At 44.4% G+C, this 17,064-nt stretch overlaps 1 protein-coding gene across 1 annotated transcript in view; it reads left to right on the plus strand.

Moving 5' to 3' along the window:
* Positions 1 to 11,982, plus strand: part of degs2 (delta(4)-desaturase, sphingolipid 2) — a 44,750-nt gene extending 32,768 nt beyond the window's left edge. The window contains exon 3 of the mRNA XM_055641162.1: positions 10,749 to 11,982. Coding sequence (XP_055497137.1) covers positions 10,749 to 10,892 — 144 coding nt within the window. The 3' untranslated portion in view covers positions 10,893 to 11,982. The remainder of the gene's footprint in view (positions 1 to 10,748) is intronic.
* The last annotated feature ends 5,082 nt before the right edge of the window (positions 11,983 to 17,064 follow it).

Here is a 17,064-nt window from a genome sequence, read left to right on the forward strand (position 1 = left end):
GCAACCGCAAGAGATGCAACTCCTGTCCCTTTACCTCCCCCCTCGACTCCATTCAAGGACCCAAGCAGTTGTTCCAGGTGCGACAGAGGTTCACCTGCATCTCCTCCAACCTCATCTATTGCATCCGCTGCTCTAGATTGTCAGCTGATCTACATCGGTGAGACCAAGCGGAGGCTGGGCAATCGTTTCGCCGAACACCTCCGCTCAGTCTGCAAGAACCTACCTGACCTCCCGGTGGCTCAGCCCATTCCCAATCCGACCTCTCTGTCCTGGGTCTCCTCCATGGCCAGAGTGAGCAACACCGGAAATTGGAGGAACAGCACCTCATATTAAGCTTGGGGAGTCTGCATCCTGCGGGCATGAACATGGAATTCTCCCAATTTTGTTGGCCCTTGCTGTCTCCTCTCAGCCCTCTGGCTCCTCCTCCTTTTTCCTTCCTTCTCCCCGCCACCCCCTATCAGTCTGAAGAAGGGTTTTGGCCCGAAACGTCGCCTATTTCCTTCGCACCATAGATGCTGCTGCACCCGCTGAGTTTCTGCAGCTTTTTTGTGTACCTTCGATTTTCCAGCATCTGCAGTTCCTTCTTAAACAATCCATTCCTAGGAGTTGCTGATGTTATAGACCCGGGGTGTGGAACCTTCGGCCTTCTAGGCCATTAAGTGCGCCCGTTTGAATGAATCCAAATTTTGTAGAACAAATCCTTTTATTTTTATTAATGTTTTTGTTCGTCTTATTATTTTAATCTTAAAATAAATGTATTTAAAATACCAAAGATTAAAAGTAGATTAAACAAAATAGTCCTCCACGACTGATGGCCACAATTAAAACATTAGGAAGTCATGAGGGCTATTTTAACAAAATAATGTACATTTTGAAGTGTATCTAATTGAAGTTTCTTGGATGCGGCCTTATTAGATTACAGCTACGTTAATGCAGCATTCCAACATGAAAAGGTTCCCCACCCCTGTTACAGACAATAGGTGCAGGAGTAGGCCATTCGGCCCTACGAGCCAGCACCGCCATTCACTGTGATCATGGCTGATCATCCCCAATCAGTACCTGTAAAAAACCTGTAATCAAGGCTTTTTACATGGGTTCGAATCCCACTTCTGACACCATGTAAAAAGCCCTGATTGCTACACAAAGTATTTTACTGATAGTTTATTATAAGCACTACATACATACTATGCACTAGCTGTCCGTGGTCATCACTGGAGCTAGAGAGCGAGCTGGAGGTGGGGACACTACAATTATACGAGAGACAATGGGGAGTGATTAGTAGTGGTGAGGTCACTATGTTAAAGGAACATGCACTGATCTACAGTACCCACAGTTGAGAGAAAGGTGGTGGTTCTGACACCATTCAATCCAATTATCAATATTGGTCATGTACTCTGGCTCCTTATTACCCGTAGTTCATCCAACAAGATTGTTGGCAAATTTTAAGATGGAGTTGGAACTGTGTCTAGCTACACTGTCGTGGGTATAGAGTGAATAGAGCAGGGGACTGAACACGTAGCCTGGAGGTTCCCCTTTGCTGATAGTTATTGAGGAGGAAGTGTTGCTGCCAATTCATACTCATTGTGCTCTGTTGTCGAGGATCAAGTTCCTTGAGCTTGGTAACCAGTTTGGAGGAGATGAGGGTGTTGAATGCCGAGCTGTCGTCAACGAACAACAGCCTGACGTTATTCTGTATCCTTTATTCAGACCACTTTATTCTGAACTGTGGACCGCCACAGTGGAGGTGTGAATCTTGGCGACATTTGAGGGAGAAGGGAACAAATTTGTCCCTAAATTCTAAATTTTTAATTCTTTGTTTTGATGAATCAATTATTTATTGCGTAATCAAAATCACATGCTGGAGATATTTTGCCCATTTTGGGATTCTTGGGATGTATTTTAGTTTAGCCACCAGATATATAATTGAATTGAAAATCCTTTAACATTTATTCCACCATAGCAGTTTATTTTGAATGTAATTTCTAGAATTAGTTCCCACACAGTCTGGTGCTGACTCTGACACCTTTTAGCATGGCATCATTAGCAATTTACACTTTATTAGCAAGCGCTTTTCCAACCTGTCCACATAACTTGATTCCTTCAACTTCAAGCCCCCTCTACTCTGTTCCTGCTGTACTGCCTCTCGGGCCACCGCTTGCTACTTGTGTTAAGGAGTTGAGAATTGTATGCTCCGTGGATGAATCTGTTATTTATAATGGGTTCACATAGTTTCCTTGTTTTTGTGGTAGGGAGTGATTGAGGGTAGGGGAAAGGAGAGGGGAGGAGGTGAGGCGAGAGAAGAGGGAGAGTGAAGAGGAGGGAGAGGGAGTGTTGGGGGATGAGGGGAAATGAGTTGGGGGCTATGGATGAGTGGAAACGGGTTGCATTGGGGGAACAGGTGAGTGGTGGATTATTGCGTTGGGGGAACAGGTCCCGCTTGGTCTATTAAAAATAAAACTAAGGATCCCACATGCTTTTCTAATTCTTTCTCTTTCTACATTGTCACTTTTAAGACCTTTCTGCTCCCGCACCACCTCAGGCCCACCATATCCTTTACGTCCAACAGTCTGTAGTAATTCTATAAAATCTTGAGAGGAATAGATCGAGTAGACGCACAGCCTCTTTCCCAGAGTATGGGACTTGTAGGTTTAAGGTGAAGGGGGAAGGACTTAATAGGAATCTGAGGGGTAACTTTTCCACACAATGGGTGGTGGGTGTATGGAACGAGCTTCCGGAGGAGGTTGCTGAGTCAGGGACTATTGCAACTTTTAATAACAAAATTAGGCAGGCACATGGATAGGACAAGTTTGGAGGGATCTAGGCCAAAGGCAGGCGGGTGGTACTAGTGTAGCTGGGGCTTGAAGGGCTGAAGGGCCTGTTTCCACACTCTATGACTATTGGTCAGCGCCTGTCCATTGTTGTTTTGTCAAATTCTACAGAGTTTAATAAAAAGTAAAAATTTAATTTGGTAGGTTGCTACTGTTAACCTTTGTGAATATTTATTCGACTGAAGTGCCAGTTGCTTGGTTTCAAACAATCCGGCTCGAATTTCTTTTTGTTGGGCGGGGTACTTGGAAAAACTAGCCAAGTGTAAACAAGAACAATGCATTTCTCTCTCTTATTATATACTTGGCTTACTTTCAGTGTGACACTGTCAAAGTCGAGAACAAATCACCAGTTTCTTCTCTCTTCTCGGCTGTGCATTCTCTGCATGTAGTTTGGATCTGATTCCTTTCCAATGGAGGGAGTACTCTATGAAATTCGAATTTAGAAGATTGAGGGGGGATCTTATAGAAACGTACAAAATTCTTAAGGGGTTGGACAGGCTAGATGCAGGAAGATTGTTCCCGATGTTGGGGAAGTCCAGGACAAGGGGTCACAGTTTAAGGATAAGGAGGAAGTCTTTTGGGACCGAGATGAGAAAAACATTTTTCACACCGAGTGGTGAATCTGTGGAATTCTCTGCCACAGAAGGTAGTTGAGGCCAGTTCATTGTCTATATTTAAGAGGGAGTTAGATGTGGCCCTTGTGGCTAAAGGGATCAGAGGGTATGGAGAGAAGGCAGGTACAGGATACTGGGTTGGATGATCAGCCATGATCATATTGAATGGCGGTGCAGGCTCGAAGGGCCGAATGGCCTACTCGTGCACCTATTTTCTATGTTTCTAAACTTGTGAAAACTGCCTCTCTCCTGTAATGGGGCTCAGGGCCTGGAGTCTGGGTCAGTTTAAAATGTCTCCAGAGCTGGCCTCGGTCCACTGCTCCCAATACTATTCACACTGGACCTTAAAGTGAGAAAGTTAAGAAATTGCACGTCGCCTTTGGGCCAAGATCAGATTTTACAGAGACTGTGAAAGTTGCAAGATGGGGCTGAAATGTGGCGACTCTCAACGTGCGCTTCCAGAAGAGGATTTATTGCACTCATGCACACCATCAGTTGACTGGATCGTGTCACTATATCTCCACACATGTGACTAAGGAACTGTTGTAGCATCCAGAAAATGGCTGCATAATGTACCTGTGGCCCTCCTGCATCACTTCACCATAAATCCTGCTCACCCTTTCCTTTGATACCCAGATGAGTACGTTTAAAACCTTTAATCCTAGATTGGAGTGTTAAAGCTTGTGTGCCTATGAAAAAGCTAACAATGGACTATAACAGGATTGAATCAACTTTATTTTGTGTTTTATTAGACAGCAACAGTAGCTGTTCATGTCAGGGCTGCCAACATTGGGTGAGAGTGTAAAATTGCTGGAGCAACCCAGTGGGTCAGGCAATCTGAAGTCCAAAGACTGAAGTCCTCATCCTGAAGAAGGGTCTCGACCCAGAAACATCACCCATTCCTTCTCTCCAGAGATGCTGCCTGTCCTTCTGAGTTACTCCAGCATTCTGAGTTACTCCTACCTTGAGAGTGACATTAACATTGAGGTTTAACTGTCTACGGAATATTTACTCCTCGGTGAAAACATTAGTGTGGCAAAGTGCTGCAGTAATAAAAATGATTCCTGTCCAATGGGAGTGGGGATGGGAGAGGGTGTGTGTCCCCCCCCCCCCTCCCAATGTAGGAAGCTTTTACATTTTTCAGTTTGAAATTGTGGAATTTGGTGCATATTTTTTAACTTACACTTGATGCAACATTTATGCTTCAAATTGGATTAGGTGTGAATAAGGTTAGGCTAAATTACATTCCTAATTACATTCCACAGTAGAGTCAGGCTCTGATCAACAGGTGCAGCACATGAATGACCTTAGTATATTCCTGTATGGAAATCAGATTATAATTCATACTGTTATGCATATATAGAGAGACAAAAACATAGAAACAAGGCAAGAGGAGTCCGACTTCCATCACTGGTCTGCACAAATAAATCAATTAACCTTACCCTTTGACTATAGAAACAAGATGAAAATAATGCCACATATTCAACCGTATATGGTTCAATGAAATTAAGATATTTGTAAAACGTATATATGGAAACAGGCCCTTCGGCCCTCTAAGTCGACACCGACCGCAATCTATCATACACCAGTTGTATCCTACATGCCAGGGACAATTTACAGAAGCCAATTAACCTACAAACCTGCACTTCTTTCAGATGTGGGAGAAACCGGAATTTCCACAGAAAACCATATGGTCATAAGGAGAAGGTACAAATACTGTACAGACAGCACCCATAGTCGGGATCAAATCTGGGTCTGTGGTGCTGTAAGGCAGCAACTCTCCCGATGCGCCACAATGCCACCCCATTCATTTTCTTTCTGTAATATTTATTATGGTGTCACCTCTATAAAGATGTACACATGATTCTGATTACTGCCTTTAGTTGGATAACGCACATCTCCAGTCATTGTGTTTTATTGCTGGTTTTCAACCTCTTTAGGCTGAAGGTCTTGACCCGAAACATCACCTATTCTTTCTCTCCAGAAATGCTGCCTGTCCTGCTAAGTTATTCCAGCTTTTAGTATCTATCTGCACTATCTGCAGTTCCTTCTTACACTCTTTATTAAGCGAAACGGGTCCTATTCTCATAATATTGTTCACCTCAACTAAGTCTCTTCTTCACCTCCGTTGCCGCAGAGAATACAATCCCAGTTATCAAATCTTAAACAAAAATTCCAGCCCTGCCAATATGTTCATAAATAGCCCCTGGATCCTCTCCAGAGCAATTGCACCCTTTCTACAGTGTGTCATGGTCTTACAGCATGGAAACAGGCCCTTCATCCCAACTTATTCATGCAGATCAAGATGCCCCATCTAAACTAGTCCCATTTATCCGCATTTGACCCATATCCCTTTAAACCTTGTGTGTGCCAGTGTGTGTGTAAGGGTGTGTGTGTCAGTGAAGCGGCGACAACACCCGGAGTGAGCGGAGAGTTGGCGATGTCTGGGGAACATTACCCTCTCTCCCCCCCCCCCCTCCCGGGAATGTGGGCCGGCCCAGGTGCTCTGTGGCCAGATGGAGTCCGGGGTACGTGAGGGTCAGTGACCCAGGGGTCCAGGGGAGGTGAAGGACAGTGACCCGGGGGTCTGGCATCGGGGCAGAGCTATAGCCCGAGATTCATCCCCGCCGTAGGTGAGGGTGGGAGCTGTGCCTCGGGGTGGTGGACCAGGGCCGGATTTACGTATAAACTAGACAAGCTTAAGCTTAGGGCCTTGAGATCTGGAGGGGCCGACTCACCTCGCTGCCTCAGTGACCATGCGCCCACCGGGACCTCCTACTCTTTGCCCGCTGACCCTGGCCACTCCACCGCCCTCCATCAGCCCGCAGCCGTCGACTTACCTGCAGCCTGGACTCAGCGCCGGGCCTGAAGTTTCCACGCTGCAGATTCCCACTCCCCTGGGTTTGACTGCGCTGGGTCCTAGTCCTACCCTGGTAATCTCAGTGGCTGTTCAACTTGGGTCTTCCCCATTCCTCTCAAACCATGTGACCCCAGCTCTTCCCCACCCACACTACAGTCCTCATACCCCCCTGACCACCCACCACCAGACATTGCCTCGGCCTCAGTCCACTCACCTGCCTTCCTCCGGCCCCAACCCCCATCCCTGCCGCAGGCCCAACACTCCAGAGCTTCAAACGGCGATCCTGGTAAGGCATCGCTCGCTCCGCAGTGAATCCAATATGTATTTTAAAACCAACTGTTTAATGACAACATACAGTAGGATCTAAAAGTGTCACATTGTCACTGTCAGGTAGTCATGGTCCACCAGTCGTGGGGGTGGGGGATTGGGAGGGGGAGGGGGGCTCACAAGTGAAATAGCTTAGGGCCTCTCTTCATCTAAATCCAGCCCTAGGGGGGTCTGTGCTGGGATCTATCCCACCATCTGCACGGGAATGTGAATGCGGGTGAGGCAGCATCTATAGAGCGGCAGACATAAATGCTGGAGGAATGCTCGAGTCTGAAGAAGGATCAAACTCAGACATAGATGCTGCCTCACCCAGCTGAGTTTCTCCAGCTTTTGTCTCCATTGCCATTTTAAATAGTGTGCGATGGGCTTAAGCCAATTCAATTGCTCGTTCTTTACGGGGAACCCGCCGACAGAAAACTATTCTCATTGGGGAGTGTGGACTGTGACTATTTATTTATTTATTTATTCATATATTTTTTAAAAATATTTTTTTGAGCGTGAGAACATCTGTCATCAGCGTGAGAGCGTGAGAATTTCCCCAAATGCGTTAGTCTCACGCTCAATGCGTGAGAGTTGGCAGCCCTGTCATGTGATTATAAAGGAGGCAGGCGGGAGAGGCGGGCTCTGACCTGGCTCTGCTCCAGAGCGTTGGTGTCCTGAGAAACAGCTGCTTTCCCTCCCTCTGTCTGTATTTTTTAAGGAGGCTAAAGTCATTTAATATCTGTCAACCCCTACTGTGCAGTGTCTACCATTCAGTGGTGGCCAGTGCTCTGTTTTTTGCTGTGGCCTGTTGGGGAGAAGGCGCCCGAATAGCGGACAAAAACAGACTGGATAAGCTGATCAGGAAGGCCGGCTCAGTGGTTGGGGCAGAGCAACTAACGGTCAAGCAGGTGGCAGAGGCCAGAACTCTGAAAAAACTAGGCTCAATAATGACCAACCCCACTCACCCACTCCACGCCCTGAAGGTGATCAAGTGCAGCATCTTCAGTCAGAGACTGATTGCACCAATGTGCAAAACGGAGAGACATAGGAAGTCTTGTATACCAGCTGCTATAAGGTTTTATAATGCACAAAAATTTTAACTTATTATGTATTGAAGATATCTGTTGAAATGTGTGGTGTTATGTCTGTTGAAGCTGTTGTGGCACTGTAATTTCCTGTAAAGGATTATTAAAGGTTATTCTTCTTCTTCTTCTTCTTGTCTGGTCCACTAGCCGACTGACATTTCAGATGATGGCTACAACCCCATATCCGTCTGGACCCAACAGGAATCAGATCAGTGTGTAGGAAGGAACTGTAAATGCTGGTTTATACGGCACTGATGATAGACACATAATGCTGGAGAAACTCAGTGGGTCAGGCAGCATCTCTGTAGAAAAAGAAAAAAGAATAGGTGACGTTTTAGTCTCAACCCTTACATGTAGACCCCATTTCATCCTCGGGCAAACTAAAAAAGTCACAGTCTCTGGAGAACATGGATAAGCGATATTTCACATTGGCTTTTTTTTCCACCTTCTGAAGCAAGGTCAAAAACCTGAAACATCACCCACCCATGATCTCCAGGGATGCCGCCTGACCCACTGAGTTACCCCAGTGTCATGCTGGGATAATAAGCCAGCATCTGCATTTTCTTGTTTCTACACTCAGATAAACTTAATGTGTTTCAGACTTGATCCAAATTAGTTATCTTAAGCAGCATTATGTGCGGGGAGGGACAGTTTCCAGCTGAATTTCTTCCTTGTTCTACACTTCCTAGTTCTATTTTGGTTTTAATAGACTTTTTCCTGTAGTTTGACATTAGATACAATTACTGTATTGTTCCTCTTGCTACGTTGGGTGCAGTATCCCCGGAATTATTACCAACTCTCCCTGTGCAACTTAATTGCCTGCTTACTTTCATCAAGAGTCCAGGCAGATACTAGCAGGTTGGCTGGATGGCAGAAGACAAAGAGTGGCAATAAAGGGGGCTTTTTGTGGCAATAAAGGGGGCAATAAAGGGGGTTACTCCTGCACCTATTATTATCTAAATGGTGGCCGATTGGGAAAGGGGGAGATGCAGCGAGACCTGGGTGTCATGGTACACCAGTCATTGAAGGTAGGCATGCAGGTGCAGCAGGCGGTAAAGAAAGCGAATGGTATGTTAGCTTTCATTGCAAAAGGATTTGAGTATAGGAGCAGGGAGGTTCTACTTCAGTTGTACGGGGTCTTGGTGAGACCACACCTGGAGTATTGCGTACAGTTTTGGTCTCCAAATCTGAGGAAGGACATTATTGCCATAGAGGGAGTACAGAGACGGTTCACCAGACTGATTCCTGGGATGTCAGGACTGTCTTATGAAGAAAGACTGGATAGACTTGGTTTATACTCTCTAGAATTTAGGAGATTGAGAGGGGATCTTATAGAAACTTACAAAATTCTTGAGGGGTTGGACAGGCTAGATGCAGGAAGATTGTTCCCGATGTTAGGGAAGTCCAGGACAAGGGGTCACAGCTTAAGGATAAGGGGGAAATCCTTTAAAACCAAGATGAGAAGAACTTTTTTCACACAGAGAGTGGTGAATCTCTGGAACTCTCTGCCACAGAGGCCAGTTCATTGGCTATATTTAAGAGGGAGTTAGATGTGGCCCTTGTGGCTAAGGGGATCAGGGGGTATGGAGAGAAGGCAGGTATGGGATACTGAGTTGGATGATCAGCCATGATCATATTGAATGGCGGTGCAGGCTCGAAGGGCCGAATGGCCTACTCCTGCACCTAATTTCTATGTTTCTATGTTTCTGGTTGGCTGCCAGTGACTGGCGGAGTTCCAGAAGGATCGGTGCTGGGGCCACTACTCTTCACGTTATATATTAATGATTTGGACGAGGGCATTGATGGCTTTGTGGCCAAGTTTGCGGATGATACGAAAATAGGTAGAAGGGCAGGTAGTGTAGAGAAAGCTGGACTCTGCAGAACTTGGACAGGTTGGGAGAGTGGGCAGAGAAGTAGCAGATGGAATATAGTGTCGCAAAGTGTGGTGGATGTCATACATTTTGGTCGTAGGAATGAAGATGCAGACTATTTTCTAGGCGAATCCAGAAATCGGAGGTGCAAAGGGACTTGGGAGTGCTGGAGCAGGATTCCCAAAAAGTTAATGTGCAAGTCGAATTGGTAGTAAAGAAATCAAACTCAATGTTAGCATTTATTTCAAAGGGCCAGAATACAAAAAACAGGGATGTAATGCTGAGGCTCTAAGGCGCTGGTCAGGCCGCATTTGGAATATTGTGAGCAATTTTGGGCACAATATCTGAGGAAGGATGTGCTGGCTCTGGAGAGGGTCCAGAGGAGGTTTACAAGAATGATCCCAGGAATGAGTGGGTTAACCTATGATGAGCGTTTGTCGGCACTGGGCCTGTACTCGCTGGAGTTTAGAAGAATGAGTGGGGACCTCATTGAAACGTACAGAATAGTGAAAGGCTCAGATAGAGTGGATGTGGAGAGGGTGTTTCCACTAGTGGGAGAGTCTAGGGCAGAGGTCATAGCCTCAGAATTAAAGGATGTTCTTTTAGGAAGGAGATGAGGAGGAATTTCTTTAGTCAGAGGGTGGTGAATCTGTGGAATTCTTTGCCACAGAAGGCTGTAGAGGTCAAGTCAATGGATATTTTTAAGGCAGAGATAGATTCTTGATTAGTACAAGTGTCAGGGGTTATGGGGAGAAGGCAGGAGAATGGGGTTAGGAGGGAGAGATAGATCAACCACGATTGAATGGCGGAGTAGACTTGATGGGCTTCTTCAAGGGTCTCGACCCGAAACGTTGCCTATTTCCTTCCCTCCATCGATGCTGCCTCACCCGCTGAGTTTCTCCAGCATTTTTGTCTACGTTTAATTTTCCAGCATCTGCAGTTCCTTCTTAAACGGGTTTATAGGCTAATTTGCTTGGTATAAGTGTAATAATTGTCCCTAGTGTGTGTAGGATAGTGTTAATGTGCTGGGATCATTGGTCGGTGTGGACTCGGTGGGCCGAAGGGCCTGTTTCTGCACTGTCTCTAAATTTAAAAAAAAAAGTATATACTAACTCTGAAATGAAACTTGCATCTTGAATTTTTCCTTTAGTTTTAACGGATCCTTTGTTGTTCTGCTGCAGGTGAAGGAGATTGCCCCCGAGTACTACGATCACCTTCCCCAGCACACTTCATGGGTACGCGTGCTCTGGGACTTTGTGTTTGACGACAGCATTGGCCCTTACACCAGGATTAAGAGGGAGTGCAAGCTCGTGAAAGAGGACTGAGAGGAGTGGGAGTAAAGAACAACATCCTGTTGCTCCTGGCATCAGAAGTTAAAGCAAATAAAAATACATCAGGTTCATCAGTGCATAGGATGGGAACGAAGTCAATGTTTAGATTTATAATATTTATTAGCACCACCAGTTCTTTAATATTAAAGTCAAATGACCTGCTGGACAATGACATTCAATTAGGTCCCACAATTACCATAAATTTTAGCATAATTCAAAATAATTCCGATTCTATTTGTTGACCCAGCAATGTATTTTTAACCACTAAAAATAGCATAGATCCACTTTTTTTGGGGGGGGGGGGGGGGGGGGGGGACAAAGTTGGCTTCATATTGACATTGTGTTGAGGTGTGAAAAGACTCTGACATGCAACAGAACGAGACTCTGTTGGCTGTGAGGTGAGGTCCCATTTGATCAACAGCGCTAGTGTGCACTAAAGCCCCTTGATACCCACACTCCAGCTCTGTGTAGACACACTGTTAGACAGTAAAACTACATTCTTCAGCTCAGGCAAACATGCGGACTGATTCAAATGTTACACCAGAGACGGGAGTCACTTTATAGTTGCAACATTTAAACCCTGCCCTTGCACAGAACCACCAAGTCTATAAAGTCACGTAACGTGTCTTTCATGAAATGCATCAGTGTAGAGTTTACGATGTTCTGTTGGTCCCTGTAGTCTAGTAACATGGATGAGTCAACTATACGACACGGTAAAGAGTTACCATCAGGATTAAGGCATTTGCTGCATTTCCTCACACCAGCAGTTTCGAGAAACCCTTGTGTAAGTTGCCGGCAGTTAAAATAATTTCTATCTCTATGTGAAAGATAAAGCTATCTATTAGTTATCGCATGGTACACAGTGCATCCTAATAGTGATCCTCTCTGCTGAGAATGCTGCTAATCAGCAACGCCCCCACTGGCATTAAAACATCTACTAATCTCATTAACACAAATGAGGATCTCTCAATTTGACAAAGCCTCTATGCTGTGAAATTCACAAAGGCATGCATATTGTCATTAAACCAGGTGATTCATTCACGACTACCTGGTGGCCCAAACCTATTTAAGATCCAAGAACGTTGTTTCCGGACTTACGACTCTCATTTGCTAAGGACAAATTCCCAATTTTCCCATCTACCTCATGTGGCTCTAGCACTTATTTAAATCTGCATTTTCTCTGTACTGTAACACTATATTCTGCACTAATTTCTACAACATCAGACGTACTCGTGTATGGTGCGATTGTCCTGGATAGCACGTGAAACAAACATTTTCATTTTCACTGTAACCAGTAACAACAATAAACCAATACTAATTTTATCAGCAAAAAAAAATCAGATCACCTTCCTCTGCCCCATTTCTAGTTTTTCAGATGGCCAATAAGTTTAGGAAAAAAATTCTGATCAAATAAAAAAATTGGAACATGGAAGAGTTATCACAAAGCATGCGATCAGCATCACCTATGCCCCATGAAGAAGGGTCTCGACCTGAAACTTCACCTATTCCTTCTCTCCAGTGATGCTGCCTGTCCCGCTGAGTTACTCCAGCATTTTGTGTCTATCTTCATCTATAACTCCATGCCTTTCACCAACAATAGTCTTCTGATGAATCTTTCTTGGACCAGACTGCAGGAGTAGAGACTGCTTTGACTAAATCATTGTTTAAATGAGTAATTGATTTATTTCACTGACTAATGAAGTCATAGATTGTGACAATGATTTTAGAAGTATTTGATTCTGCCCAAATATCCGAGTATACTAAGAAGTTTGTAAATCAAAATATTTTAAATTGAACTACCTGTGTCTGTAATGTCTTACATTTCACTCTGCGATGAAGTACTTTTTATTATAACAATATCAATAGCTGAACCTTTGACAGGTACAATCTGAATGATAATGCTTCAGCATGTTTGGATATATTTTGTTTGTTTCTATTAGTAACCCATTGCACAATGACTAGGCTTAAACTGGGTCAGTGGCTGTGGAGGAATTTGAGATGTATTGAATCTGTGAACAGCATAAGCACCCCAGCAACGTTCCACCTTAATTATATAGACCTTGGAGAGGTGCTGCTAGCTTGAATGGCCTCTTAGGAGTTTCATGAACTGTTTTTTTAATTTGTTATGTGCAAGACACTCAGGATTCTGGGACTATGAAAGACACTAATGCATGCATTTCTTTGCATAATATAACTCAAGGGAATATAGGATTAGAACAAAACACAAAATGCTGGAGTAACTCGGCAGGTCAGGTAGCATCTCTGGATAGCTGATGATTCTAGTTGGGACCCTTCTTCAGACTGATTATAGCACGGGTGAGAAAGCTGGAAGAGAGGTGGTGGAGGGCAGGACAAAGTTTGGCAAGTGATAGGCGGATACAGGTGAGGGGAGGGGAGGTTTTGATTAGCACATGGTTGGACAAAGGCCAGAGATGAAAGGACCAAGAGTGTGAGCTAATGATGAAATGAAATGAAGCCAGAGGAAGGAATATAGATGGAAGGAGTCTACATCTTCAGTCGACAAGCTTTGATTTGATGGCATTTATGCATCTCAATTTCCTCAAGCAAATTATTTTTTTTCCAGGGGGAAGAAGGGAAAAGGGATAAATGGGTCAGTAGACAAAAGTGCTGGAGAAACTCAGCGGGTGTGGCAGTATCTATGGAGCGAAGGAAAGAGGCAACGTCTGAAGAAGGGTTTCGGCCCGAAACGTTGCCTCTTTCCTTCGCTCCATAGATGCTGCCGCACCCGCTGAGTTTCTCCAGCAATTTTGTCTACATTCGATTCTCCAGCATCTGCAGTTCTTTCTTGAACATAAATGGGTAAGTGTCTAGATGGGGCACAGGAAAGAGAGGGGGCAAGGGGGACAAGTATTTGAAGGTTAGTTACCTAAAATTGATGAATACAATGTTCATATCAAGCTATGAGGTGCTGTTCCTCCAATTTGCATGTGGCCTCACTCTGACCATGGAGGAGGCCCAGAGCAGGAAGGTCGTGTGGGAATGGGAAGGGGGGTTACAATGATTGAGTTACTCCAGCACTTTGTTTTTTTGGGGTAAATCAGCATGTGCAGTTCCTTGTGTCTACATCTCAGTTGACAAATCAGCTGAACTTTGATTTTAATGGTGTTTATCATGCATCTCACTTTCCACAAACAAGCTATTTTCCTACCATCTCTCCCAATGATTCATTTACATGACCACAAGAATTAATTGTGTAAAATGGGCTGCTGCTGCTTATAATAAAGCACCAAAACGCAAGATTTCAATAAATTAGCAGACCAATTAAAGTACCATGATTTCTGTTTGCCAATAATAAGGATATAATAGTAAGAATCATTGAGAATATAAAATTGTTTTCTTGATAATTATTCTTTGACTAATCGGGAAGATCCTAATCGTGTCCTAATAGTTTGTGATATTATGGTTTGTTTGTCTGATTTTTTAATGGGTGATAAAGATTTGTTTTTAACTTAGATTTGTCTGAATGGATGCAAGGAAGCGTTGGTCTTGATATGAACATGTTGTTGTCTGTAAATCACAGCCAGCCTCGCAAATGGAGCTAGACATTGAATGCTGGAGTAACTCAGCAGGACAGGCAGCATCTCTGGATAGAAGGAATGGGCGACGTTCGGGTCGAAACCCTTGTTCAGATGTCTGACGAAAAGCCTCGACCCGAAACGTCATCCTTTCCTTCCATCCAGAGATGCTGCCTGTCCCACTGAGTTACTCCAGCATGTTGCGTCTATTTCCAGTGTAAACTAGCACCTACATCCTAATTGCATCTTAATTGTAAATGGGGCATTTCATTCAGAGAAATCTAATTTGTCCTCTTGGGCACTCTCTGAGCAGTAAAAACCTATGGGAACAGATTATGTAGATATTTTTTGAGAGTATATTTTTTTCTGTTAAAATCTATTCTGCTAATATTGAAATGTGATTTCTCTTTAAAATCAGGATATCTTTCTAATATTTCTTATGGAAGTTACACAAATGAAGACTTTCTGTACTCAAGTGATTCAATTTGCAAATTAAAAAATGAAAGTTTAATCTAAATAAAATTAATTATACAAATGACGTTGCAACGAGTTGTCTTGTGTTTTATTACATACGCATTCTGCTTATGGGGAATGGATACTTTAGGAATCCTCCTCAACCTCCTCCCTCAGTATTGAAAGGCATGACTGCTTCTGCGATTGTAGCTCAACGCTAGAAGATCACCATTTTATTTAATTAATAAATGCTTCATGTGTGCTGAATCACAAGATGTACTGTGATTAATAGTCCAGCAGTGGGTGCATACCACTGCAGTTGTTCCTTTATTCGCTTACGTTTGCTCTTTGTGATGGAGCTCTCAACATCCTGCAATAAAGTAACTCCCATTGAAAACAACTACAAAGTTAAGCTCCACCATCCAAAACAAATGTATAGACAATAGGTGCAGGAGTAGGCCATTCAGCCCTTCGAGCCAGCACCGCCATTCAATGTGATCATGGCTGATCATCCCCAATCAGTACCCCGTTCCTGCCTTCTCCCCATATCCCGAGCCGCTACCTCAAAGTCACCGACCCGGGTTAAACCCTGACCGCTTCAATTCTCTGCCACAGAAGGCAGTGGAGGCCAATTCACTGGATGTGTTCAAGAGAAAGTTAGATATAGCTCTTAGGGCTAACGGAATCAAGTGATATGGGGAGAAAGCAGGAACGGGATACTGATTTTTGATGATCAGCCATGATCATATTGAATGGCTGGTTGGAAGAGCCAAATGGCTTACTCCTGCACCTATTTTCTATGTTTCTATGACTATGGGTGCTGTCTGTGTGGAGTTTGCACATTACCCCTGTGACTGCTTGGGGTTCCTCCCACATCCAGGAGGATGAGGAATACATCGGATAGATGCACAGTCTCTTGCCCAGAGCAGGTGAATCGAGGACCAGAGGACATAGGTTTAAGGTGAAGGGGATAAGTGGAATCTGAGAGGTAACTTTTTCACACAAAGGGTGGTGCGTGTATGGAACGAGCTGCCAGAGGAGGTAGTTGAGGCTGGGACTATTGCAATGTTTAAGAAACAGACGGGTACATGGATAAGACAGGTTTGGAGAGATATGGGCCAAACTCGGGTAGGTGGGACTAGTGCACAATAGACAATAGGTGCAGGAGTGGGCCATTCGGCCCTTCGAGCCAGCAAAGTAATTCAATGTGATCATGGCTGATCATCCCCAATCAGTACCCCGTTCCTGCCTTCTCCCCATATCCCTTGACCCCACTATCTTTAAGAGCTCTATCTAACTCTTGAAAGCCTCCAGAGAATCTGCCTCTGAGGCAGAGAATTGCACAGGTTCACAACTATCTGGGTGAAAACGTTTTTCCTCATCTTCATTCTAAATGGCCTACCCCTTATTCTTAAACTGTGGCCGCTAGTTCTGGACTCCCCCAACATCGGGAACATGTTTCCTGCCTCTAGCGTGCCCAATCCCTTAATCTTATATGTTTCAATAAGAACTCCTCTCATCCTTCTAAATTCCAGTGTACAAGCCCAGCCGCTCCATTCTTTCATCATATGACAGTCCCGCCATCGCGGGAATTAACCTCGTGAACCTGCGCTGCACTCCCTCAATAGCAAGAATGTCTTTTCTCAAATTTGGAAACCAAAACTGCACACAATACTCCAGGTGTAGTCTCACTAGGGCCCTGTACAACTGTAAAAGGACCTCTTTGCTTCTATACTCACCTCCTCTTGTTATGAAGGCCAACATGCCATTCGCTTTCTTCACTGCCTGCTGCACCTGCATGCTTACTTTCAGTGACTGATGTACAAGGGCCCCCAGATCCCGTTGTACTTCCCCTTTTCCTAACCTGACACCATTCAGATAATAATCTGCCTTCCTGTTCTAGCCACCAAAGTGGATAACTTCACATTTATCCACATTAAACTGCCATGCATCTGCCCACTCACCCAACCTGTCCAAGTCACCCTGCATCCTCATAGCATCCTCCTCACAGTTCACACTGCCACCCAGCTTTGTGTCATCTGCAAATTTGCTAATGTTACTTTTAATTCCTTCATCTAAATCGTTGATGTATATTGTAAATAGCTGCAGTCCCAGCACCGAGCTTTGCGATACCCTACTAGTCACTGCCTGCAATTCTTAAAGGGACCCGTTAATCC

Source organism: Leucoraja erinacea, chromosome 9 (genome assembly GCF_028641065.1).
Source record: "Leucoraja erinacea ecotype New England chromosome 9, Leri_hhj_1, whole genome shotgun sequence".
In the NCBI taxonomy this organism is placed as follows: domain Eukaryota; kingdom Metazoa; phylum Chordata; class Chondrichthyes; order Rajiformes; family Rajidae; genus Leucoraja; species Leucoraja erinaceus.